Below are 26,941 nucleotides of genomic sequence, written 5' to 3'. Positions count from 1 at the left end.
CCGCTAGCAAGGACGCTCATTCGCTTTTCAAATTTGCGAACACAGTGTCACCAACATGCATTATCATGAAGTAACGAAACCCTAGTCATCAGCCCTAATAATAATAGCCCTTGCTATGTACAACACTGCTCTTCTGGTTATTATGGAATCCGGATTTGCAAAAGTAAGTAAGGGGAAAACATTTTTTTCCCAGTAGACCTGCCATTGCCAACTCGCTGACTTAGTTAACACAAACACCAAAAAAGAGAAATCCATATCCTCCTCCCATCAGCCAAGATGCTGAAAAGATGATCCGTTTCCTTGACGGCACGGGTGACAAAACGAAGCTGCTGATGGAGAAAAAAGGAAGTGCACCTTGTGGCTGCGTGAAGGTTGGCCGTGTTAGCGTTGGCCTGCGGGCCCTAATTGAGGCCAGAAGGGAGCATTTAATAATTGCTGTCAGAAGATCAAATTTAATTCTCCTCTCTTCCCATGCTGTAGGGGGAAGAGTGAAACAAATTGTCATCAGAGATTTCTAAATGAACAAAAGCTTTTAATTAGGGTGATTAGACGACGGTGGCAAGCATGAGGGGTCGGGGTTGGGGGTGTGATGGAATCATCATCCTCACTGTGATGCCTGCCGATGGCCGGGTTTCACAGGTGATGGGGTCAAAGGGGGGCTCAGGTCAAGATAAGCACAGCACTGACCTCCGACACACACTCGCATAAGACAAGGAAGACGTTGTCTTCGGGAACATAATTGGGTGAATATGTCAGTGCTTTGTGTTCTAAGTGACATGACTCACAGCTGTTCCTGTGGGGACGTGGTGGGCTGCGGGGGGGAGGGGGGGGGAGGAGGCTTGTCTCGCCGAGAGGTAACTGCATTAGTTTGTGTTTCATTATATTGTTTTTTGAACACAATAGACACGCATGGAATTAAAGCCTGTTCACAAAAGACGCATGTACTTCAGGGTGTGTAAGCACATACCTGTCTGTGTGTGCGTGTGTGTATGTGTGTGTGTGTGTGTGTGTGTGTGTGTGTGTACCTTGTCTTCATAGTCGGGGTGCAATCACACGGCTGTCTTGATTTGAGGCTATGTTTTAAAAGACTAACAATGTCAAGAACGCAAGAGAGGAAGTAAAAAGAAGAAGGGAAAAAGTGAAAAAACCCAGTGTTTTTTTATTGCCATTATAGGCAGTGTTCGTAATAGCATTAGTAACTTTGGTAACACTTTAGTATGGGGAACACATATTCACCATTCATTAGTTGCTTATTAACATGCAAATTAGTAACTTGTTGGCTCTTATATAGTCATTATTAAGTACTTATTAATGCCTTATTCTGCATGGGCCTTATTATACAACCAGTAAGCCATTAACTAAGAGTCTTCCCTCAATTACCTCAGAATTATTGCTTATTAGTAACCCTAACCCTAACCCTAACCCTTATATGTTCCCCTAGTGTCCAAATAACTCTAAATTAAGTTTGTGTTACTTTAATAAGCAACTAATTAATGGTGAATATGTTCCCCATACTAAAGTGTTACCGTAACTTTTACTAGTAACGAGTAATCTAATTAATTACTTTTAGGTCCGTTACAACGCCGTTAGCGACAGCTTGATGTAACGTGGCACGCTACTTTTTCGACAACAAGACAGCGTCATAAGTGCAGAAAGTTCAATGCAGGAAATATCTTTTTCCTGGTGAAAACAACAAGCAGCACCGCACTAAAATTACCTTGATATCATATTGGAAGAGGCCCCATCACACTGTGACACAGCAGACATACGCACACATACACAAAGGGATTACTGAGCAACAAATCAATGGTTGAAGTGACAATTTTGCCATCCAAACAATACCCCGTTTGTTGACAAGAAGCTATGACCGCCAACGAAGCAATTTCAATCTCTTTATTAACCGGAGATAAAAGTTTCAAAAGAGCTGGCGTCAAAGTCGACAAAGTGTGCTGCTAACTGCTAAAGCTAACAAACACAGCTCCGTCACATGTCACTAGGCAACAGGCCCCGCCTTTTTAAAGCACAGACTCTGCACACTGCGCCCTTATATTAAACATCTCTCAAATGTGTATGGCATATATATATATATATATATATATATATATATATATATATATATATATATATATATATATATATATATATATATATATATATATATATATATATATATATATATATATATAAATATATTTACAGTATATATATATATATATATATATATATATATATATATATATATATATATATATATATATATATATATATATATATATACCAGTACCTGTATACCGTACAACCCTAATCTTAACTCACATTTTTTTTTTTTTTTGTGAGGGGAACACGGTTTTATTCGGATCCTGCTCAACTCAAATTTTGTGCGTAAGTAACAATGCTTGATATCTTCACATGGGCCAAAAATGGTATCTCTGTCTTCAATTTTGACGCTCGGCATTATTTTGACGACTTGTCCAGGGTGTACTCTGCCTTCTGTCCGAGTGCAACAGACCGAAGCGGTAGACCATAGATGGAGATGATTTTAAAATAAACAATGCTTACAGTTTTAGGGATGTACAGAAAAAACAATGAATTCATAGTTCGGATTTGATTGTATACAACATGACGTCCGATCTGGAAAATTAAGTTACATCAATACTTAATTTTCCTGTTAATTGATCCAGGATATATAGTAAAAAGTAGGGGTGTGGGAAAAAATCGATTCAAATTCGAATTGTGATTCTCACGTTGTGCGATTCAGAATCGATTCTCGTTTTTTAAAAATCTAATTTTTTATTTATTATTATTATTATTATTTTTTTTTTATTTTATTTTTTTTTTTTTAATTAATCAATCCAACAAAACAATACACATAAATACCATAGCAATGCAATCCAATTCCACAATATGTGGGCTCTGTACCGAGGATGTCGTTGTGGCTTGCGCAGCCCTTTGAGACACTTGTGATTTAGGGCTATATAAATAAACATTGATTGATTGATTGATTGAAAACCAAACCCGACCCAGCAACACTCAAAACTGCAATAAACAGAGCAATTGAGAGGAGACACAAACACGACACAGAACAAACCAAAAGTAGTGAAACAAAAATGAATATTATCAACAACAGTATCAATATTAGTTACAATTGCAACCAAGCAGTGATTAAAAATCCCTCATTGACATTATCATAAGACATTTATAAAATAAAATAAAAAGAACAATAGTGTCACAGTGGCTTACACTTGCATCGCATCTCATAAGCTTGACAACACACTGTGTCCAATATTTTTACAAAGATAAAATAAGTCATATTTTTGGTTCATTTAATAGTTAAAACAAATTTACATTATTGCAATCAGTTGATAAAACATTGTCCTTTAAAATTATAAAAGCTTTTTACAAAAATCTACTACTCTGCTTGCATGTCAGCAGACTGGGGTAGATCCTGCTGAAATCCTAGGTATTGAATGAATAGAGAATCGTTTTGAATCGGGAAAAAAATCGTTTTTGAATCGAGAATCGTGTTGAATTGAAAAAAAAAAAAATCGATTTTGAATCGAATCGTGACCCCAAGAATCGATATTGAATCGAATCGTGGGACAACCAAAGATTCACAGCCCTAGTAAAAAGGCATCATAAAACATTAATGGGATACATTGCGGTTGCCTATGATCCAGCACACATTTGTAGCTACACCCCTGATGACTCATTACAACATGTTATTATGTAGGAATTACTAATAAATTCTATTACATTGATTCTTTTCCGTTTTTTTTTTTTTTTACCCGTTCACCCACACACTACGTGTGTGTCCTCTGGCTCATCTGCCTTTGGCCCAGCAGCTGTGGCTTTTACAGCCCTTGGCCTCCTTTCAGAGAGGCGGGCTGACACATTGTGTCAAGTCACCGTGTCCTTGGGGAAGTCAGCACCAGGCTATGGAAAGATGGCTCTCACCTGTCTCTGCGCGGCCCGTGACGGATGACTACCTGTCTACGCCGCCGCTCTCGTGGCCTCACTGTTTGCTGGTGCTGAGTGAGACGTGCAGCTGCCCACGTGGAGGCCGGCTCTCACAACTCAACATTTCCCTCAGAGCAGACTTCAGAGCAGGGATGCATAAAGCGAGCCTCACTTCAGAGAATATAATATAGTCTACATCACGGAAACTGATTTTGTAGAGTTTTTTTGCTCACGCCTGACTAAGTTTACCCAAGCACTATAGGAACTAAACATCTTTATAGTTTTTCCTCATTGTTCTTAAGCTGCCGCGCCCTGAAGTCTTCCTTCTTACACTTTGAAAATTAGTGCACAACTACTTCCGTAACTGCACAAGAAACTTAGATGTTGAATAGAAAATGTGACGTTTGCGAATGAATCGAGTGTTTTGAACAGCCCTTTTAAGTGAACAGTGAGAATAAATTGCATTTACCAGCCGTTCGTTTGAGAGCCATTTTTTCATGACATGCCATCATTTGATGGAAGCAACATTTGGATTCACTTGTTTTCATAATTTTATTTTTAGTTGTTTTTATTTATTTACTTATAATTTTTATTTCTTGTCAGATTTACTTTTCTAGTCTATTGTTCTGAAGTAGCTGGAGTAGCATGATTATGTAATACATTTTTATTAATCATTATTTTATTTATACTTTTTATAAACATATAAACATTTTATTTGTGTATTTTTTTGGTACTGTTAAATAGGGGCGTCGATCTTTGGGCACCTAACGATTCATTCATTCCAGAATCGATTCTCGGTCCAACACAATTCTTGATTCACATGATTATCGCAATTTGGGATACAAATTATAATGAAACTTTTTAAAACAGTTCAAAAAACGTATTTAAAAAAAAAAGATTCTTATATAAAAAAATTAAAATAAAATATATATACATATATACGCACATATATGCTGTATATATATATGTTTTATTTAATTTTATATTATATTTTTGTTGTATATATATATATATATATATATATATATATATATATATATATATATATATATATATATATATATATATATATATATATATATATATATAAAATGTATATATATTTTAGATATATTGATTTATATATATATAAAAATAAAAATAAGAAACTAATTGTGATTGTTATTCAGCCCGATTGTATATATATATATATATATACAATCGGGCTGAATAACAATCACAATTAGTTTTTATATATAGTTTATATATATATATATATATATATATATATATATATATATATATATATATATATATATATATATATATATATATATATACTGTATATGTATGAATACTGTATATGTATGAATGTATATAATTTTATAAATATGAATACATTTACATTTACATTCAGCCCGATTGTAAATGTATTCATATTTATAAAATTATATACATTCATACATATACAGTATATATATATATATATATATATATATATATATATATATATATATATATATATATATATATATATATATATATATATACTGTATATGTATGAATATATTTTTAGAATAAAATAGAAACAATATGATAATATTAATACATTGTAAATGTATTCATATTTATAAAATTATATACATTCATACATATACAGTATATATATATATATATATATATATATATATATATATATATATATATATATATATACTGTATATATACTGTATATGTATGAATATATTTTTAGAATAAAATAGAAACAATATAATAATATTAATACATTGTAAATGTATTCATATTTATAAAATTATATACATTCATACATATACAGTATATATATATATATATATATATATATATATATATATATATATATATATATATATATATATATATATATATATATATATATATATATATATATACAATACAATCGGGCTGAATAACAATCACAATTAAAATGTGAATCGATGGTTTTGTGCACACCTGCTGTTAATTAGAAATTTCTAATTAGTGATGTCACTGCCAAAGCACGGGGATATGCCACTACCTTATGGAATGTTTACAATGAAAACACAACAACAACAAAAAAACAAAACAAAAATATATATAGCCAATATTTCAAAATAATTCCTAATAAGTCCTTGTTTAAAAAAAAAAACTATAACAGTGAGTGTTTTGAACAGCTTTTTGAAAGAAACGACACGTAAAGCTACGGCTCCCTTCAAAGAGCCATGAATGCCATCTGTAATGTTGAATATTCGCTCATAACCGAGCAAACCCATTTGTTAAAATCAGCACTACAATGCTGGATCCTAGTGATGCATCAAATGACACTGAAGCATGGATGTATTATGTCACACAAGGAGTAATATTGTGTCCCTCAATATCTGTGTCACTTTAAGAACAATCCATGTGAGTGTTACACCTGCCTTGTTGTTTGTCTGTGCAACTGCAAATTATGTTTATCATAATGCCATCCATTCGGCTCCAGAGTGACATTTTGCAGTGGGAAAAAGTCGGAAAAGTGGCGTGCTGTGTTTAAAATCGGTATTCGTTGCCATCCTTCATCCAAATAGAACTAAAAAATTGATCATTTCGGAATGTGGGACAATTTTGATCTCATAGCGCCAAATAATGTAGATGTTCTTTTCCTGTTTACTGTTTGGCCCAGTGACCAAAGTTGCATGTTTCCTATTCCATAAATATATATATTTTTTAAAAACACAATTATATTTCCTGTTCCAAAATGATTCCAGAGTGCGGCCACCACTGCTGCTCACTGCTCCCCTCACCTCCCAGGGGGTGGAACAAGGGGATGGGTCAAATGCAGAGGGTCATTTCACCACACCTAGTGTGTGTGTGACTATCAGTGGTACTTTAACTTAACTTAACTTTATGTGTAAGTCAAAGGTGGTGACTACTGAATACTTTGTGTTTTGGTTAGTCATCCTACATATTACAATGACTCTCTCACTTCAAGTAAGTTTGCGTCAATCTCATATGAATTGTCACCATTATCACTTCCATGAAATTGTTCTATCTATAGCTCAAACTGGGTGGAAAAAAAAAATCGGTTTGTCTTCCGAGCCTGTGGGTTTCCACGTTAGTATTTTCACAATAACTCACAGTTACTTCGCGGAAATATTTTTAGCAAAGGAGTTGAAATCGAGCTTAAAGGGAAGTCTGCATCTGGCCTCGTACTCGTCAGCGAGCGTGAGCGCTTCTGTCCTCACGTCAGGGAAACAATGTGTCTTCAGGTTTTTGGTTTGAGGAGATTTAGGAAAGGAAGCACCTTTGATTGTCTTTGTCTGCTGATGTCACATCCTTCCACAAGCTTTCCTGTCTTTCTGTCCTCTAAGACCGCAGGGTTCAACCTTTGATGGATTGAGGCGTAAGATGGGAAACAGAGCTGGAAGAGTCTCATTAGAATGACAATCAATTAAGTTGAATGCTAGAGGTGAGAAATTGCTAAAGCCAGATACTTTTGGGGCACTTTTATTTTCCCTTTGGCATGATTACATGCACATGATCAAGGTAGCGCCTAGCAGATTATTAGTAATAACGGACCCATTTCATAATATGAATAAATGCTGGATGCCACAAATAAATACATGTAGATAAATGCTTGCTATCATACACAAAGTCTTTGGTAATGTTTTGCTGAAGGTCAGATCTGGTATGTACTAAAGATGTCCCGATCCCAATTTTTGGCCTCTGATACCGGTCCCAATTTCTGGCCTTCGATCCTTTTTCGAGTCCCGATCCAACGCTTTGACAATAGATGACATTGCAAATGTTTTTTCAGTTTTGCGAACCTGCTCAGTGGCCTTGTTGTTAGAGTGTCCGCCCTGAGATTGGTAAGTCGTGAGTTCAAACCCCTAGTCATGCCAAAGACTATACAATTGGGACCCATTACCTCCCTCCTTGGCACTCAGCATCAAGGGTTGTAATTGGGGGTTAAATCACCAAAATGATTCCCGAGCGCGGCCACCGCTGCTGCTCACTGCTCCCCTCACCTCCCAGGGGGTGGAACAAGGGGATGGGTCAAATGCAGAGGGTAATTTCACCACACCAAGTGTGTGTGTGACTATCAGTGGTAGTTTAGCTTTAACTTTTGCCACTTGCCAAGATTCCAAATTTTATTTTTAGGAAGGTCCCTATTTTAGTCATTGACTTTACTTGAGTTATTATATTGTTTCTATTTTATTCTAAAAATTTTAAAGTTTGAGAAAATAACTATTCAAATAAAAATACTCGTTTAAAGATTTTGCAACATCCCGAAGATGCTTAATTTAAGAAGTGCAAGTTGATGAATTCTTATTTTCAGAATAAAATACTTATTTCTATCTTATAAGTCCTGCTAATGTCTTGATATTTACATTTTAATTCAAGATGTCTTATCATCAAATAAAATCAACTAGCTGCATGGACAGATAATTTCACAATTTTTTTGTATTTTTTTTCCCTAAAATCTAGTCTTTTATTCTCATTTTTTGTCAGCTCGTTTTTGCAGTCCATAGAATTTAACATGTTTCATCGCAGGTAAATAAAGTGAACACAGTTACACATTTATTTATAAGCTTATCATATTAAATGTAGAATTTTCTTTATATGGTTGTAAACCCGATGATGTATTACATTTGTGGTATTGAATGCTCCACACAGTTTGTTTTAACACAATACAATACAATTTAAAACTACTACTGACTCCCATTTCAATCATTTGTGTTTAATTCTAAAAGCCTTCTTATATCCAGAGACTTACAACCTGACTTTGTAACGACAAAAGCGTTTTTTGTAATAATAGGAACAATATAAAGACGCATATCGGTCTAATCACTTAAGTATTGTTTATATACTGATAACCGAGTCGGACAAGTGGTAGAAAATGGATGGATGGAGGATACTAGGTATCGATAGGATCAAGTGAAGTAAAGTGAATTATATTTATATAGCACTTTTTCTCTAGGGACTCAAAGCGTTTTACATAGTGAAACCCAATATCTAAGTTACATTTAAACCAGTGTGGGTGGCACTGGGAGCAGGTGGGTAAAGTGTCTTGCCCAAGGACACAACGGCAGTGACTAGGATGGCGGAAGCGGGGATCGAACCTGGAACCCTCAAGTTGCTGGCACGGCCACTCTACCAACTGAGCTATACCGCCCCAACATCTGGATCGATCACCCCTACTTTATATTGAAACTTTAGAGGTTGGCTTCTTTTGTCGTCCTGTGTAACATGCTTAGCCATTCCTTTTCTTCTAGTCCTCCAGTGATAATAATCCTTGGAAAAAATGTACTTGGTTTTTCGGCCATGGTGGTTTGTATAAATATCTTCGAAGCACTCTGCACCGTGAATAGACTATGCGTTCGTTGCATATTCGAGCCGGTGTTCCGGCGAGACATGCACCTTTCTAGAATTCACGCAACTCTTGCATGTGTGAAACAAGAACAATTGAAATGTAATGCGTCTCCCTGTTGGAGGAATCTTTAAACACTGGGACACACAACTGGACTCATCAGCCAATCAGTTCAAAAAGGCAAATATCGGCCTCGGGTCTGATTTTTGATCATTTTATTCTTCTATTACAATAATTAGTCACTTAGCGTTTAACAACAGTTAAAGTCCAGCATATTACAAATTGGCCCAGTTTGAGTGTACACCATTACTAGTCATTTTTGTTCCTTTTCGCCAGTTCCAGGTGGGAGTGTGTTCATAAAACGCCATACATCCTTTTTCAAAAGACAGGGTTCACGTTTGCGTTCACATCCCTAATGATCCAAATAAACCTTGAGTTAATAGAAAGAGACAGGTGAAGACTTTATTCCAGTATCTTACTCTTATAAGAAGACTTCAAATTCAAATTCAGGTTGAGCTCTGAGTAGAATGAAGACATTATAAGATGATCCGCCGCTATCACACTAATCCCCGGGTGTACATGTTGCTAATCTCTTTAGCCGCTAACATGCTAAATTAGCCCTAATATCTGCTGCGATTCAAAGCCACAGAGGCCCACCTACGCTTGGGCTACCACCCAGCTTCAGGTCACCTGCAAGTGGATATAGACATTAGAGGGAGAAGAAGGGAGGGCTGTGTGGATATGAGGTAAGTAGTAGTGATAGCCATTCGTCACCCTGCCTATCTCGCCGTGACAGACGCCGAACGCTACGTCCCACATAGATGAGTCACCGCCGGTAATGACATTAGCGGCACAATGAGACCTGATACACTTTTTATTTATTTTTTTATTTTTTTATGCTCTCTTCCCATCCTGCCTGGCCATTGACTCGCCGGATCCTCGCTTGTAAAGGCGTCACGTGTGCCAAGCGCGCGGATAATTCCTCAAACGACGCCACGTGCGCCGCCACAAATCCACATGTAAACCAACAGACGGATGCTAGAGATACAACACATGTACAAAAGAGGAAACCCTTAAAACATTGAGCAGGAATGTTCAAGGAAAAACACAAAAAAACAGAGCAGATTGCATTTGGAAAATCATATATATATATATATATTTTTTTTAAGTCGTCACCCCTCCTTTTCGATGAAATGAGAGTTTATTTAAAAAGAGAGAGCGTTTATTTTATGTACCATACACCACCTATAAGGTTTACTTACCGTAGTAGTAATATGTTATTTCAAATCCTCACAACCGCATTTCCTCGGAGGATACCGGCGATATATCTATTTATATAGACCAAATGTGTATATTACCAAATGTGTGGCAGATGTATAGTCTGAGTTTTCCAAGAAAAACATCACCAATCCCGTCATGAGAAATCACCTTCCCCAATTTGCTGTATAACGTGTAGAGAATTAGGATTCAAGAATATCTGCCTCAGCAGATTTCTTCCGGACGCGTTGTACACCACAGGATTGGTTTCATCCCCCCGAGCATCATTCTCTGAACGCAGAATGCAGTAGACAATTCCGTGCAACTTGGAAATGGACTTCATGGAGATTGTTTTCATAAGAGTAGTAGGAAAAGTAAGAAGAGGTTGGATGACTAATTGTGTGGATGTCTTCATTATTAATTAATAGACTGTTCCGCTTTGAAGTTTTGGTGAATTATAGAAGCTGAGGTCCTCCATGATACGGAACAAATAGTGGCTTTTTGTGCATTTTTTTGGAGCCTGAAAGTGCAATTGGGAAAAATGGAGAACTCTGCACATTTGTGTTGAAGGTATGCACGGCCACAATAGATCACGATCAAATCGAACAAGTTAACGCATAAGATTAATCACCAAAAATATTGCATGATTATTTCGACCACACATTATTTATTGTATTTATTTATTTATTTGAATCGGGACAATGCATATTCATCAACATAGAGCAACAATGTAAATATGCCGGAGTTAGCACAATAGCTCATTTTCATCCGTTGTCCTAAGGCAGGTTAATACAGTAAACATTCAACAGGTCATGATACAAAATAATACATAAATCAAAAAACATCACACATTACAAGCATACCATAAGCACAGACCATGGACAAAAAAATAAAACAAACAACAAACAAACAAAAACAACATGTGAATAATCTAATTGTGCGTGCATGTCTGATTAGTTTTCAACCAGTGTTACAGTGCAGTTTTAAATGTTAAATAGGTGTCACAGTTTCTGACATGGGTTGGCAGCCTGTTCCATGACTGTATGCCTCTGATAGACCCCACCATTTGGCCAAATTTAGTTTATTTCAGTCCTTTACCTTAACCGCACGAGTTGGTCAATGTTGCTAATTTTGCATACTGTAATTTGTGGACTATAAAACGCTACTTTTTTCCAAGGTTTTAAACCCGGCACTTTATACAATGCTACGGAAAATTTAAGGGTTTTTTCCAAGTTTCCAATACATTTAGCCTCGTCACTTCAGAACGATGAGATTGTCGAAAGGGTCAGGGTTGACCAATAAAATTGTTCATATTAAGTGAAAACGCACTCATACAATCATTCAGTCAGCCATTTAGCGCATTATGGACTCACTCTCACTTAGGAGAAGAAACGGCAAGGTGCACGAGACGAAGCCCCAAAGCCAAAGACGATCGACCTGTCCATCGAAAAAGAAAACAGCCGCCGCATGGAACGGGAATCTACACACTTAAAAAATGCTGGATTATTTTGAGATCCCAATTCATGAGTTGCGAGTGTTGGGTTAAATTTTGGAGTTATTTTATCAGGAGCAATCCATTTTTTGAGTTATAAGGGTATTATTTGAACTAAATTTCTGGGTTTTCAAAACTATGAACACTTGTTGGGTTGTTTTTCAATGAGTAACGCATTTTTGGGTCAAAGGCTTTTTTTTAATTAAAAGGTACTTTTTTCTTGAAAGGAATTTATTATGGATTAATTTCTTTAAGATTATTTACAATCACACATTTTATGTACGTGAAAATATTTGAGCATGCTGGATAGAACTACTATGACCATACACTGCAATTCTTGTAAAAAAGAAATGTCACTCATACAGCTTTTGAGTATATTTTAATGGAATAAAAATTATTTTGATCTGTAGTTGGGAAGGAGTAGGACAACCCAGCAGTAAAATGTATCATTTTTAACCAACTATTGGGTCACAGAGAGCTAAATTGCGCAACCCAATTGATGAGTTTGGAATAAACCAACACTGTACTGAGCATAACTCAGCTTTTGTGTTAAATAAATTCAACGCACTAGTCAGGTTATGAATCAACCAACATTGAGTTAGCATAACTCAGCTTTTGTGGTAAATAAATTAAACCCAATAGTCGGGTTTTGAATCAACCAACATTGAATTTGCATAACTCAACTTTTCGATTAAACAATTCAACCCAATAGTTTGGTTGGGAATAACCCAACATTAAGCTTTCATATCTCAACTTTTTGGTTAAATAATTCCACGCAAAAGTTGGGTTGAAAAAATGTACCCAAAATGTTGAGTTAAAATAACTCATATAAGGGGTTTGTCCTTTTCTAAACCAGCAGTTGGGTTAAAATCGGGTTATTTTTTAACCCAACATTTTTAGTGTGTACTACCACTGACGTGCATTGAAAGGACGAGATGGACGAAGACCGAGCTCAAAGACTCGTGTTACAGGCACTGTCTTTTGTCAAATTTGTTAAATGAACACAAGCACCTGTGTGAATAATTAATGTTTCAATGTGTACAACCACAGCTTAAAGCCTTGTACAACTAATATATGTCCATAATAGAATATGTCGAACATTGTGTTGGGTGCGGCTTACCTTTAGGTGCGCTCTATAGTCTGAAAATTACCGTATATAGCTGTGATTAATTCTCTAAGGTAAGAACAAAAAGTTTAAAGTATCATCTTAAAGCAAAACATTCAACAATGCTGCTAGTACACCAACAACAAAGATCGCTGGCACAGTATACCTACAGCAATGTTGTACTATCTAAAGTACCACGGATACATGAAGCACCGCTTTTTTAGCAACTGTGATTTATCGTGATTAATCCAAATTTAAAAATGTTGTTAATCTGATTTGAAAAATATATACTTTTGACCACACTAGTCACAACCCCAAACAACAATTGTGGTCCACAGCCCGGTTTATGCGTTTATGCCAATGGAGATAGGGAGTTCTTCAGCAAACTACATTTATTTATGACGGATATGGTGAAATAATATAATAAACTAATTAGTGCAAATGAATATATTTAAAAATCGGATTAATCACAGTTTTGAATTTGGATTAATCATGATAAATTACAGGTTTTTACTTGCTTGCATAGTTTAAATAATCTCTAAAAAAGTGCCCAATATTTGGTCGCAAATGCAATTTTATTGTTAGAATGTCATACAAGAACATTTGTTAAATGTTTAATTGCTTAAAACTTGGTAACTGATTTATCCAAAGCCCGATGTTGGGGTATTTTTTTAACAGTTACCTATCTTTGCACTGACATATGCATTCACCTTAACACTGACCATCTGCGGTTAAAGTAAAAGAGCATGCACGGTCAAAATAAAGTGTGTGATTAATCTGCGCATAAACATGATTACTGTGATATTTTTTTGTGATTAATCACATGAGGTTAATTTGGAAATCCCTAATAAATAAAAAACAAATTCTCATAGCGTTGCAAAGTGATATTGCCATCTAGTGGCCTAGCATGCACATGACATCTCAACCTTGTTTGCCCAGAGAAACATGTTACGAGTTTGAGTTGCCTCATTTTTTGTCCGAAGCCTCCCGCAGACGGTCTATTAGAATGTGAAAAAGTGCCGTGTGCCACATATTAGTTTTTAGTGACTAAACGCTTGGGAGAGAGGCGACCTAGAATCGAGCCTGGCGGTGCACACCGGAGTGCTCGTGCTCTCGGCGTCCTCACGGCTCCCACTTCGGAGACGCGGAAAGCAAGAGCGCTCATTAGATCTATGTGCTGTGTCTCCCTCTACGTTTCGCCACATCCTCCTCCAACCTTCATCGCTCGCGTTCGCTCCCTCTCTGTCCGTCTGCTTAACAGATGGGAGGGTCATGGCAAGAGCGTTTCCCCTGCCTCCCCCCGGAGAGGCCTGGTGCCTCTTCAGAAGATTTCCTTCTAGTATGTTTGTCCGTGTGTGTTCCTCTCTCCTTATTGTCACCTGTCCAGCTCTGAACCCACAGAGTCAGCAGTCATGATGTTAAACAAGCAGAGAAGCAACTGTTGTCCTTCTGTGTTCGTGGTGCCACCAGGCGTCCCAACTCAGGCCTCCTTCCAGATCTCCGCATGCGCACATTTAAGTACGAGTCTGGCCCGAAACGGACGCTAAAGACGATTTAAGTTCTTTCTTTCACCTCATTCTTCCCCCTTTTGAGGTTACATGTGTTTTCTTGCACTTTTGTGTCTCATTTACAAGTACTGTACTGTACTGTACTGTACTGTATGATGGGTAAAGAATCTGATATGCAGAAGGTACCAATTCACGTAGAATCAAACGGTGCCATATTTTAATATCTTTGTTGCAAGTGACGTCACATTCGGTCCCAGACTCGGCACCAGCTCAAGCACTTGGCCGGGAAACAAGCAGTCAAGCACCCAGACCGTACTCAGCCAACTGCCTCTAGGTACGTTTTCCCATACAAACAAAGCAAAAGTTGCTCAAAAGTACAGGAAGACTTCACTTTTCAAAATACGCTAACTCAAAGCTATGCTAATTCACGTTGGATTTGCCATAGACGTGCTAAAGATTGGCATTGGCAATTTTACATGGTGATTTCAACACTTCCAAATTTGGTAATGAAAACTTCTTAACAATCAAACAGCTGGTGTGTAATAAAATCAATGTGGCACATTTAACTTAATGGCAAAGACCACTTCCTTGTTAAGGCAATACACCGACAAAAGTTTTTGCAGCTAATTCCTAAAAAACACCAGCGCCCTTGTGTGAAATAGCGGAACTTGAACCACTGTAAACACATTGGGAGATCCTTGCATTGACATATTAACTTGCTTGCAAACATAGAACTCTGCGGTCATTACTTGTAATTTACAGAATTGAGGCGTTCATCAAGGCACCCCTTTTTCGCCCCCTCTTTTCTGGCAGTTAACCTTTTTTTTCGTAATGTGATTTATGTAACTAATGTGATGCTTCAGCTTGTTTAGCACAGATTCAGTCAGTAGTCTTTTGTTCAACTTCTTTAGTTATACTAGTGGTGTTCCTGAGGGTTCCATTTTAGGTCCTCTCTTTTTCATTATTTGGGCTATTCAACTGGTGATCCGCAAGTTCAGTTTAAAAAAAAAAAACTTGTGAGAGAGGGCTTCCTAAAACAGTAGACGAGGGTTCTTCGGAATATACAAAATAAGACTAAATAGTGAAGGGAGAAGTCCGGCCCCCTGGTCCTTAGCATTTTGTAAATGTCGCCTCTAAAAAACAATGTTTTGAATATCTTTGGTTGAGAGCAGGGCTATTGAACTTGCTGCCCCGGGGCCAAATCCGGCCTGGGAATGACACCAGACCGGCCCCTGTGTTCAGTTGAAAACTTGGTAAACAAACATTTTTGCAACAAATTCTTAAAAAGTCAAAGGTGCTTCTGTTGTATCAAGAAACACTAGAAACACATTGGAATGTCCTTACATTTACATTTGAACCTTTCTAGCAAACACTGGGGTCCAACTTGGTGATTTAAATTGATTGATTGATTGATTGAGACTTTTATTAGTAGGTTGCACAGTGAAGTACATATTCCGTACAATTGACCACTAAATGGTAAGACCCGAATAAGTTTTTCAACTTGTTTAAGTCGGGGTCCACTTAAATTGATTCATGATACAGATATATACTATCATATATATACTATCATCATAATACAGTCATCACACAAGATAATCATCAGGCTTTATACATTGAATTATTTACGTGTGTGTGTGGGGGGGGTTAGGTTTGGTTGTTATCATCAGTCATCAACAATTGAGAACAGAGCAATGGATATTGAAACAGTGTAGGTCTGACTTGGTAGGATATGTACAGCAAGTAGTGGACAGAGAGAGAGAGAGAGAGAGAGAGAGAGAGAGAGAGAGAGAGAGAGAGAGAGAGAGAGAGAGAGAGAGAGAGAGAGAGAGAGAGATCAGAAGGCATAAGAAAAAGTATCTACATTAGTAGTGGACTTGAAGTGGGTGTGGCATGGATGATTGTTTGGCGCCCAATAAAAGACTTGATGGAGGATTCTTCAGTCAGCAGATGTTAAAGCAGCATAAATCTACTGGAGCCTATCCCAGTGCACCTTGACACTGGACAGGTGAAATGACAAACAGGTGTGTGCATCAGGATTTGATTATTAACAATCCGGGGAGGGTGTTAGTAAGGCGTTCCTCAAGGGACTCCTTAATGCCCCCTCTTTTTCGGCAGTTACACTTTTTTTTTTGTAAGGTGAGGTTTCAGCTTGTTTACCACAGATTCAGTCAGTAGTCATTTGTTCAGCTTCTTTAGTTATAATAGTGGCGTTCCTCAAGGTACCATTTTTGATCCTCTCTTTTTCATTATTTGGACTATTCAACTGGTGGCCTATTAAAAAAAGACTTGTGGGAAAAGGATTCCTAAAATCATTACAGTGCTGTCATAAGACCATGGTTCTCAGGAATCTACAAATTAAGACTAATTAGTGAAGGGAGAAGTCCGGCCCCCTGGTCCTTAGCATTTTGGAAATGTTGCCTTAAAAAAACTATTTGTTGAATATCATTGATCGAGAGCAGGCCTATTGAGCTGGCTGCCCGGGAATGACACCAGTGTTCAGTTGAAAGCTTGGTAGACAAATATTTTTGCAACAAATTCCTTCAAACCCAAGAGTGCTTCTGTTGTATTGAGAAACACTATAAACATATTGGGAGGTCCTTACATTTACATTTGAACCTTTCTAGCAAACACTGGGGTCCAACCTTGTAACCGAGGCGTTCCTCAAGGCACCCATTTACGCCCCCTCTTTTTTGGCAGTTACACATTTTTTTGTTCGTAATGTGATTTATGTAACTAATGTGATGCTTCAACTTGTTTACCACAGATTCAGTCAGAAGTCATTTGTTCAACTTCTTTAGTTATACTAGTGGTGTTCCTCAAGGTTCCATTTTAGGTCCTCTCTTTTTCATTATTTGAGATATTCAACTAGTGGCTCGTTACAAAAAAAAAAGACTTATGGGAAAGGCATTCCTAAAAACACTACAGTGCTGTCATAAGACCATGGTTCTCAGGAATATACAACAAAAAAAAGACTGATAGGACCCACTGGTCCTTAGCATTCCGGAAATGTTGTTCCCAAACAATTTAGTTGAATATCCCTGCTCAGAAGGATTACTGCCTACTTGTCCGCACTCGCTAAGCGCGCCTTGTTTCCCCGCGTTTCCCCTCCGTTCTGCCGCCTTGTCGTCACCCGGCCAAATTGGATTGAGAGATTCGCTTGGTAATCTGTTAAGTTAACTGATGCTCTATACCCGCCACAGGGGGAGGACGGGGAGAGATAAGGGGGCCCTGGCGAGGAGGTGGGCGAGCCGCTCATATCCGGGAGCTGCCTGGCACTGGTGGGACGGGGGCGGGTGTGAGGAAGAAGCGGGTGATGGGGTGGGGGTGCTTGTGTTATTGTGTGGGAGGAGGTAAAAGGAGGTGAAAGTGAGAAGGGCTGAGAGGAGGAGGTGATGGTTGGATAGGGGAGGCGCTCACATGGCTTCACCTCAGGGAGCGCTGGCTATGGTGCCGGAGCCAAAAAGTAGGGATTAAATGTTCAGGACACGGGCTTTGTCTTAATGTTACATAAGGCCGATGGCGTTGCCCCAGTGGATGTTGACATTGAGAGGTCTCGGCTCCGCTGGTTGGCGCCTCGGGAGGATTGAGGAGGTGGCAGAGGCGAGGAGGCAGGAATCATTGAGGTAACCCCTCGCTTTTTGGAGGCCTGCCCATAGCTGGCTAGCGTAGACTACAAAGACCGGGAGCGGATCGTACTGTCATCTCGTGATTGAGGTACACGCTGCTGGCTTGATTGATATGCTCGTCTGCCGTCTTGTGCCAAGCGTCTCAGAGTTGGTTTGTAATCCCAGTTTGTCTGACAACACTTCGCTTTGTTTCCTTCCAGAGGGCATCGCTTTGTTTTTTCGTCTGTCTTTAAGGATGGGCGTGTTTGCACAAAAGTGTTCTGGATTGCCTCCTCACAGCTGCCAGAGTTATTTTAGATCTTGTTGTTATTGTTTTACCGGCTTTGTGTGTCTCTGTTTCATTCTTCCTGTAAGTGGATGTTTCCAGACCATCAAATATAAAGTCATTAAGTGGTATTGCATATGTTTTATTTGTTCCTCCCACTTAATATTATGATTTTTTTGTTTACAATATCTTTAAATACAGTATAACTAATAAATCATGATCGCAAATTATTCTTAATTATTTCACCTGCACATTCTAATGCAGATTTTAGCAGGAAATTTTATCAATTTGTTTCCATCAAATATTAATAATTCTATGCATTTGCCTTTTTAAACTTTGGTGTTCAGTGTTTTATATTAGTGGCGTTTTTACAAACATATACACTACAGTTCAAAAGTTTGGGGTCACCCAAACAATTTTGTGGAATAGCCTTCATTTCTAAGAACAAGAATAGACTGTCGAGTTTCAGATGAAAGTTCTCTTTTTCTGGCCATTTTGAGCGTTTAATTGACCCCACAAATGTGATGCTCCAGAAACTCAATCTGCTCAAAGGAAGGTCAGTTTTGTAGCTTCTGTAACGAGCTAAACTGTTTTCAGATGTATGAACATGATTGCACAAGGGTTTTCTAATCATCAATTAGCCTTCTGAGCCAATGAGCCAACACATTGTACCAATAGAACACTGGAGTGATAGTTGCTGGAAATGGGCCTCTATAAACCTATGTAGATATTGCACCAAAAACCAGACATTTGCAGCTAGAATAGTCATTTACCACATTAGCAATGTATAGAGTGTATTTCTTTAAAGTTAAGACTAGTTTAAAGTTATCTTCATTGAAAAGTACAGTGCTTTTCCTTCAAAAATAAGGACATTTCAATGTGACCCCAAACTTTTGAACGGTAGTGTACTAATCCTCAGTATTGACATTTTGTGGTTAGATTGTCCGCCCTGAGATTGGTAGGTCGTGAGTTCAAACCCCGGCTGAGTCATACCAAAGACTATACAAATGGGACCCATTACCTCCCTGCTTGGCACTCAGCATCAAGGGTTGGAATTGGGAGTTAAATCACCAAAATGATTCCCGAGCATGGCCACCGCTTCTGCTCACTGCTCCCCTCATCTCCCAAGGGGTGGAACAAGGGGATGGGTCAAATGCAGAGAGTAATTTCATCACACCTAGTGTGTGTGTGACTATCAGTGGTACTTTAACTTTAACTTTAGTAGTCATCTAATACAGTGGTCCCCAACCACCGGGCCGTGGCCCGTTACCGGTCCGTGGACCGATTGGTACCCGGCCGCACAAGAAATAAAAAAAATAAAAAAATAAAAAATATATATATATTTTTTATTTTATTTGTATTAAATCAACATAAAAAACACAATATATACGTTATATATCAATATAGATCAATACAGTCTGCAGGGATACACTCCGTAAGCACACATGATTGTATTTCTTTATGACAAAAAAATAAAAAATAAAAATAAAAATATACCATACACCCCACAATTTTTGTTTCATCTGACCACTGAACTTTCCTCCAGAAGGTCTTATCTTTGTCCATGTGATGTCATGAAACATGAAAAAAACAACAATATATATATATTTTTATTATTATTATTATTATTTATTTATTTTTTTATTCATTTATTTATTTATTTATTTTTTAATACATTTTTTTATTTATTTTTTTATTTTTTTATTTTCCAAAATGTAAAAAAAATATTTTTGCTTTAAAAAAAAATAAAAAATCAAATCATCTATTTTCAAAGACGTTTTTTAGGCCATCTCTACGCTTACTTGCTGTGCGTATATGTCATACATCAGCAGCCAACAGGAGCTTTTGTAACTTGTAACCTGTTTTGAAAAGGTTTTATCGTCATTCTTATACCAAATGATATATTGCGAGAATCAGTTTTAACCGATAATCGATTCTAAATGGAATCATCACCCCAATCATTGGAATAAAATCCTGAAATGTTGAAAGATTCCCATTCCTAAGTCAATTAATAATTCCTACTTCGCCGTAATTATTTTACCACGGTCAGGCCCTGCGCCAGTTAACAGCGACTCTATTATAAGGCATCTTAGAATAATGCAATGCAGTTCTGGATGCTGTGTTTTATGTTGCAAACAGAAAATCTTTGCAGTTAGTGTAACCAGCCGCCTTGGCGGATGTCCCTGTTGAACACTTTCATTATCAATGTCCTACTCAGTGGGGGAAAAAAAGAGGTCAAGTGCGTAGCCGTGTGCTGTGTTCACCTCAGGGCTTTGGAGCATTCTTCTGCTTTCTCATGCATGTTACTCAATAAATACATGGATTGGGGTTAGGGGGGAGGAGGAGAAGAAGGAAGTGCAGTACAATGTGCACGTGTATACGTGTGCAAAGGAGAACATATGAGGAGGAGAGCAAGGGTGCATGAGAGAAAAGAGTGATAGAGGGAGAGACTGTCATGTCTTTTGGTGAAGCGGTGTCGTCTTCCACATCAATGTCTGATGCTCGTGCTGCCAGGTGCCGGAAATCTGGTTCAGAAAGGAGAGAAGAAAGAGAAGATGGAGAAAAAAGGCTGGGGTAGATGGAGGTTTTTTATTTTTTTATTATTTTTTCTATGTGATGCCACTGACAGCTTCCCTGCATTGCACGGCGTTTAAATAATGGGATGCTCATTTGCATAACGAGGGACGTTATCACCTCTACTGTCAAAAGAAAACACAACAACAGTTCTTGTGCTCCTCCCTTAGATAGATTGGGTTGGCCTACTTAAGCACCTCCAGAGAGATGCGCCGAAGCTTGGGCTTAGCCAAGCTCTAATAAAGAACACACGCATGCACACTCATGCTAACTTTTTATTTTTTTATTTTTTTTTTAATACAATGCAACGTCCAGCCAAGAACAGGTACACACACACACACATGCACACACATGCTCCAAATCAGACGTCCTCGTTGCCACGCAATAATTCCAGCTGGAATTTCATTTGAGTTATGTCTCCAACAACTTTCCCCCAAATGTTTCAACCATTCGGGTTTGGCGTGTTTTGTTGTTTTTGTGTCTTTTTTGCGCCAGAACGTAGGAAGACAGTTTCACGTTTGACTTTCTTCAACTGCACCGTTGGTAGTGCAGTGGTTCACATAATTGGTATGATTGACCGGCGACGAGTCGGGTGTTGAGTGCCTTTGACGGGCATGGATAAGGATGTTTTTGCTCGTGTGGAATTGATTGCTGATACCAGTCATGGGAAACTGAACGACTGTACATCCACAAAAACGGCCATGAGGGCAACTCCCCTGCGATACGTATTTTTCCAGAAAAACAGGAGTTCAGAACATTCAGAGATAAGAATATCCAGTCTATCCCAGCTGATTTTGGAGACGGGGTTGGTCTCCAGCCAATCAAGAGACGGTTATACAAACAATCATTCTCACACACATTCATAACTATGGACAATTTAGAGTCTCCAGTTATTATAACATGCATATTTTTGGAAAATGGGAGGAAGAAAATACCAAGCGTGCATGGGGAGAACATGCTAACACCACACAGAGATGCCTAATGAGAGATGTTAACCCATATCACCTGACTGTGTGTCCTGCATGCTAACCACAAGCCCACCAAGGGGGCAGAAAACAAATAAGTTTTGTATAGTACACATAAAATAATAATACGAAAATATCAAAGTTAAAAAAATATATATATGAATTCAAAATATAATTTAAAATAATTTGAAACAAATGAATTAATTTGAAAGAAGATAGACTCCAGTCCCCTTGTGACCTTTAATAGGATGGAAAATATTTGTATGGAATGTATTAATTTTAACTGTGCCTTTTTGGAAGGGGGATGAATAAATTAAAAAAATGAAATAAAAATAAATAAATGAATAAATTAAATATAAGATAATAATAAAATAAAAATGAATAAATAAACCATGATTAAATAATGATGGAATTCATTAAACTCAACTGCCATTTTTGGGGAAACACACACACACACACACATATATATATATATATATATATATATATATATATATATATATATATATATATATATATATGTGTGTATGTAAAATACGCTAAACTTTGAAAATAAGATAGAAAAATATAATATAATTTAATATTTTAACCAAATTTCCATGTTTAGTCCACCTTTCAATTTAATACTGAACAGGAAATAAAAAAATAAAATAAAAAAAATATATTTAAAAAAAAAAAAATATATATATATATATATATATATATATTATTTTTTAACTCATCTGTGCCATTAGGGGGGAGAGGGGAAATACATTAAAAAGGATTGGAACAAAAAAAAAAAAAATTCATGTATGGGAAAAAAAAACTAGAAATGAATAATTTATTCAAATGTACATCCTTAGTTCACCTTTCACCCTCAGCAAAATAGGCTCCAGTCCCCTTGTAACCCTGAATGGGATATAATGAATGGAATTCCAAAAACTCAAATGTGCCATTTTGGGGGGAAATAAATAAATATAAAAGAAGATATCAGAAAATAAGTTAATCAAAAAAAATATATCATTAAATAATTTATCCAAATGCCCATCCTTGGTCCACCTTTTACTCTTAAGCAACATTGTAAACCCTGAATATGACGGAAATTGAAAGGATTAAATTCCTTAAACTCAAATCTTCCATTTTTCTGGGGGCGTTCCACTGTCAATACAGTCAAGTTTTGCAGGAAGAAGCAAAAAAAAAAAAAAAGCAGTGCTCAGTCTGGAGGTAATGTTACAGTGTTGGTGATTAGAGCGTTTAAGTTAGCGGCACTTCCAAAACACTGTCAAACTCTCTGTGAACAAGGCGAGATCCTGACAGCGCTGTCTCCTCTCATAGTCTGTGTTGGGGAGGAAGGAAAAAAAATGAAGCAAAAACTGATTTGCATGATATCGACAGTGAAAAACACGGGCGCTCTCACAACATTGTTGACAGATTCTTTGTTTTTCTTCGCCCTCCCTAGTGGCTGCCAGGATGCCACTTTTATTTTTTTTTCCTCCCTTCTCTCAGTATTTTGCCACATTTCATTTCATTTAGCGCTCACCCTCTCCTTCCCCACCCCCTCTTTCTTTCTCGCAGGTACAGATGCTGGGATCTTTGAGTTGATTGGAACAAATAGAAAGCCGGGTAAGAGAGAGACGAGGACGAGAAGAAGAGCGAAGGGGAAAGGAGAAGAGAGAGAGAGAGAGAGAAGCAAAGTTCTTTGGAAAGAAGAGAGAGAAAGAACGCGACGGGGACGATGGGGAGGAAAAAGATTCAGATCACGCGGATTATGGATGAACGCAACAGACAGGTACGTCTCCTGGGAACGAGAGGATGGATGAGTGTAAGGGTCGGGGGGTGGGGGTGGGGGGTGGAGGAAACACCCTAACCCCCACAGTCGTCTTTGGGGAGTCTGAGCAATATGAAAAGGTGGGACAAGGGAGCGAATGCCAGCATAGCACAGTTATTGCTTTGGGGTAAAAGTGTTCCTGTGGTGTATAATGACACGGCTTGTTTCCTCCTTACATAGATTTGACCAGTACCCCCCCCCCCCTCAAAAAAAAAAAATCTACTACTAATACCACTACCATACAAAAAACTATAACATTGCGAACCCTATCAGTGGGCGTGTTGTGAGTGATCAACTAAGACTGCTTGAACAATTAATAAGAAGTGCAAAAGTAGGGCTATTTAAATGAGCTCTTAGCGTGTACTTTGACTGTCACCATGGAGACACTCATTTCCCTCCATACACTTTTTTTTATGCTATTGAGCATGCTACACACATACAGTACAGGCCAAAAGTTTGGATACACCTTCTCATTTAATGTGTTTTCTTTATTTTCATGACTATTTACATTGTAGATTGTCACTGAAGGCATCAACACTATGAATGAACACATGTGGAGTTATGTACTTAACAAAAAAAGGTGAAATAACTGAAAACATGTTTTATATTCTAGTTTCTTCAAAATAGCCACCCTTTGCTCGGATTACTGCTTTGCACACTCTTGGCATTCTCTGGATGAGCTTCAAGCGTACCTGTGAAGTGAAAACCGTTTCAGGTGACTACCTCTTTAAACTCTCAGCCAGAAGGAGAGGTGCTGGATCGATCGGTGTGTCCTAATGTTGTGACCAGGTGAATCTATATCATGTTAACAAAGTTTATTTTCGACCGTGTCTGGAAATAAATAGTGACGACTTCAAGATTTTTTTTAAACAGTGTGCATTTTCGAATTAAATTATAATACTTTTGGAGAGGGTGGTTTCTTCCGCTATCTGGGAACGCCTCCACCATCGAACAACGTGCAGCGTATTTAGCCCTTTAAAAATGCTCCATTTGGAACCTTTGACCAGCATGTTTTTATGACTTTATATCACTCATTTATTGGGGTAAAAAATGAGAATATCTGGAAGAGTCCTGCATTGGCATTGGAACAAAACAAGAATAATAGTCATCTTAGCTTTTTGAAAATGTGGCTTGAATAACTCTGGTGTGTTGGAGTACTATCAAGCCAGCAGTAAACCCAACAAATCATTGCAGCAGCCTCAACGTGCATATTTGCGAAATAGGACTATTTGACTTAAGCCCACTTTAAGGTCTGTGTGGCTGTAAAAAAGACAAAGAGAGCTCTCGCTGCCCTGGAGGCACTCAATCGATCACTTCCTGCGCACCGACCGACCACTGACACTTTTCCAGCTTCCCGGCATTCCAAACTGGATCCATACACGTCCGACCTGGGCCCTTTAGATCACAGGTCAAAAACTTGCGCACAATGACGCTTCTCTTAATCCTCTGACACATAGTACAGTACGGGCCAAAAGTTTGTACACACCTTCTCCTCATTCAATGCGTTTTCTTTATGTTCATGACTAATTTACATTGTAGATTGTCACTGAAGGCATCACAACTGTGAATGAACACATGTGGAGTTATGTACTTAACCAAAAAAGGTGAAATAACTGAAAACTGAAGTTTCTTCAAAATAGCTACCCTTTGCTCTGATTACAGCTTTGCACACTCTTGGCATTCTCTCGATGAGCTTCAAGAGGCAGTCACCTGAAATGGTTTTCCAACAGTCTTGAAGGAGTTAGCCCACTGCATAAGGGACTCATAAAAACGGATGAAAACTAAATTAATATTGTGCTAAAACAAATAAAACATAATTGTGCAAAACGTGCGAATGGAAATACAGCTTCACCACTTTAGTCCAAATTTTTGCGCCTAAGAAACTCCCTCTGTTTGTTTGAGATTGTCAGTACTGCCACAAGTGGTGGAAAAGCGTATTGCAGTTGATTTCCGCTGTGGCCCATACTTCAAAAGGCAGTCACCTGAAATGGTTTTCACTTCACAGGTGTGCTTGAAGCTCATCGAGAGAATGCCAAGGGTGAGCAAAGCAGTAATCAGAGCAAAGGGTGGCTATTTTGAAGAAACTTGAACATAAAACATGTTTTCAGTTATTTCACTTTTTTTTTTTAAGTACACAACTCCGCATGTGTTCATTCATAGTTTTGATGCCTTCAGTGACAATCTACAATGTAAATAGTCATGAAAATAAAGAAAACATATTGAATGAGAAGGTGTGTCCAAACTTGTGGCCTGTACTGTAAGTCTGACACTTGTTTTCCTCACTTTTTTGAGTCACCATGTTTAAACCTCGTGGAATTGATAAGTCAAACCTCGTGGAATTGATAAGTCAACCGTTTTGACCTGTCATTATTGCTCTCTGTGAGTCGGATTCCAACGAACAGAGAACGTGGGTGCACCTGAGATAAAGCAGAAGCTTCCAGTAATTTTCACTTGTCGTGACACAACATCCTATCTTTGGAAAATGAGGGGAAACGGCATGTTAGCGCCACGTTGTCATCGAGCGGCCGATGCGGCCCGAGCGCGGACGAGGTCAGAGAGTTCTCGACGAGTACTGAAGCTATCGTGTTGCAGCAGCACCCACACTTCCTCTTGGCTGTTATCTCAGCCCTTCTCTCTCTTTCTCGCCCGCGTCCCACCTTAGACTGAGCCCGCCACATTGCACCAGGCCATCCGGCTCCTGAGGATAAGGAGGGGAAAGAGGGAGACAGGAAGGACACCTGAGGGGAATCGATGGCTGAGATATCCGGGCTTTGCTTACAAGGAGAGAGAGAGAGAGAGAGAGAGAGAGAGAGAGAGAGAGAGAGAGAGAGAGAGAGAGAGAGAGAGAGAGGCAGAGGAGAGAAAGGGTTCAGGGAAAGGAGAATCAATAAACCGCTGGATTTTGTTGTTGGGCTCTCTAAATGATAAATAAACCTGGGCGAAAAGACAAGCCTGACCTTTATGATGTCATGAAATCATGCTTGATGCAACACATGGCGTGGCGTTCTCTGTATGCGGCGTGCATGAATGACATCACT

The 26,941-nt window shown here is 38.0% G+C and overlaps 1 protein-coding gene across 12 annotated transcripts in view; it reads left to right on the top strand.

Annotated features, from left to right (window-relative positions):
• The window catches only part of mef2cb (myocyte enhancer factor 2cb), a 187,059-nt gene that overhangs the window by 59,991 nt on the left and 100,127 nt on the right, over positions 1-26,941 (top strand). For 10 of the 12 annotated variants that reach the window (XM_062050949.1, XM_062050958.1, XM_062050954.1 and 7 more), the window contains one exon: positions 23,651-23,864. In XM_062050949.1, the coding sequence (XP_061906933.1) occupies positions 23,811-23,864 (54 nt within the window). In that variant the 5' untranslated portion in view covers positions 23,651-23,810. The other 2 variants (XM_062050950.1, XM_062050951.1) reach the window with 2 other exon arrangements.

Source organism: Entelurus aequoreus, linkage group LG06 (genome assembly GCF_033978785.1).
Source record: "Entelurus aequoreus isolate RoL-2023_Sb linkage group LG06, RoL_Eaeq_v1.1, whole genome shotgun sequence".
NCBI classification, from domain to species: Eukaryota; Metazoa; Chordata; class Actinopteri; order Syngnathiformes; family Syngnathidae; genus Entelurus; species Entelurus aequoreus.
Note: the sequence above shows the minus strand (reverse complement) of the source record. Positions and strands in the feature narration are given on the sequence as shown.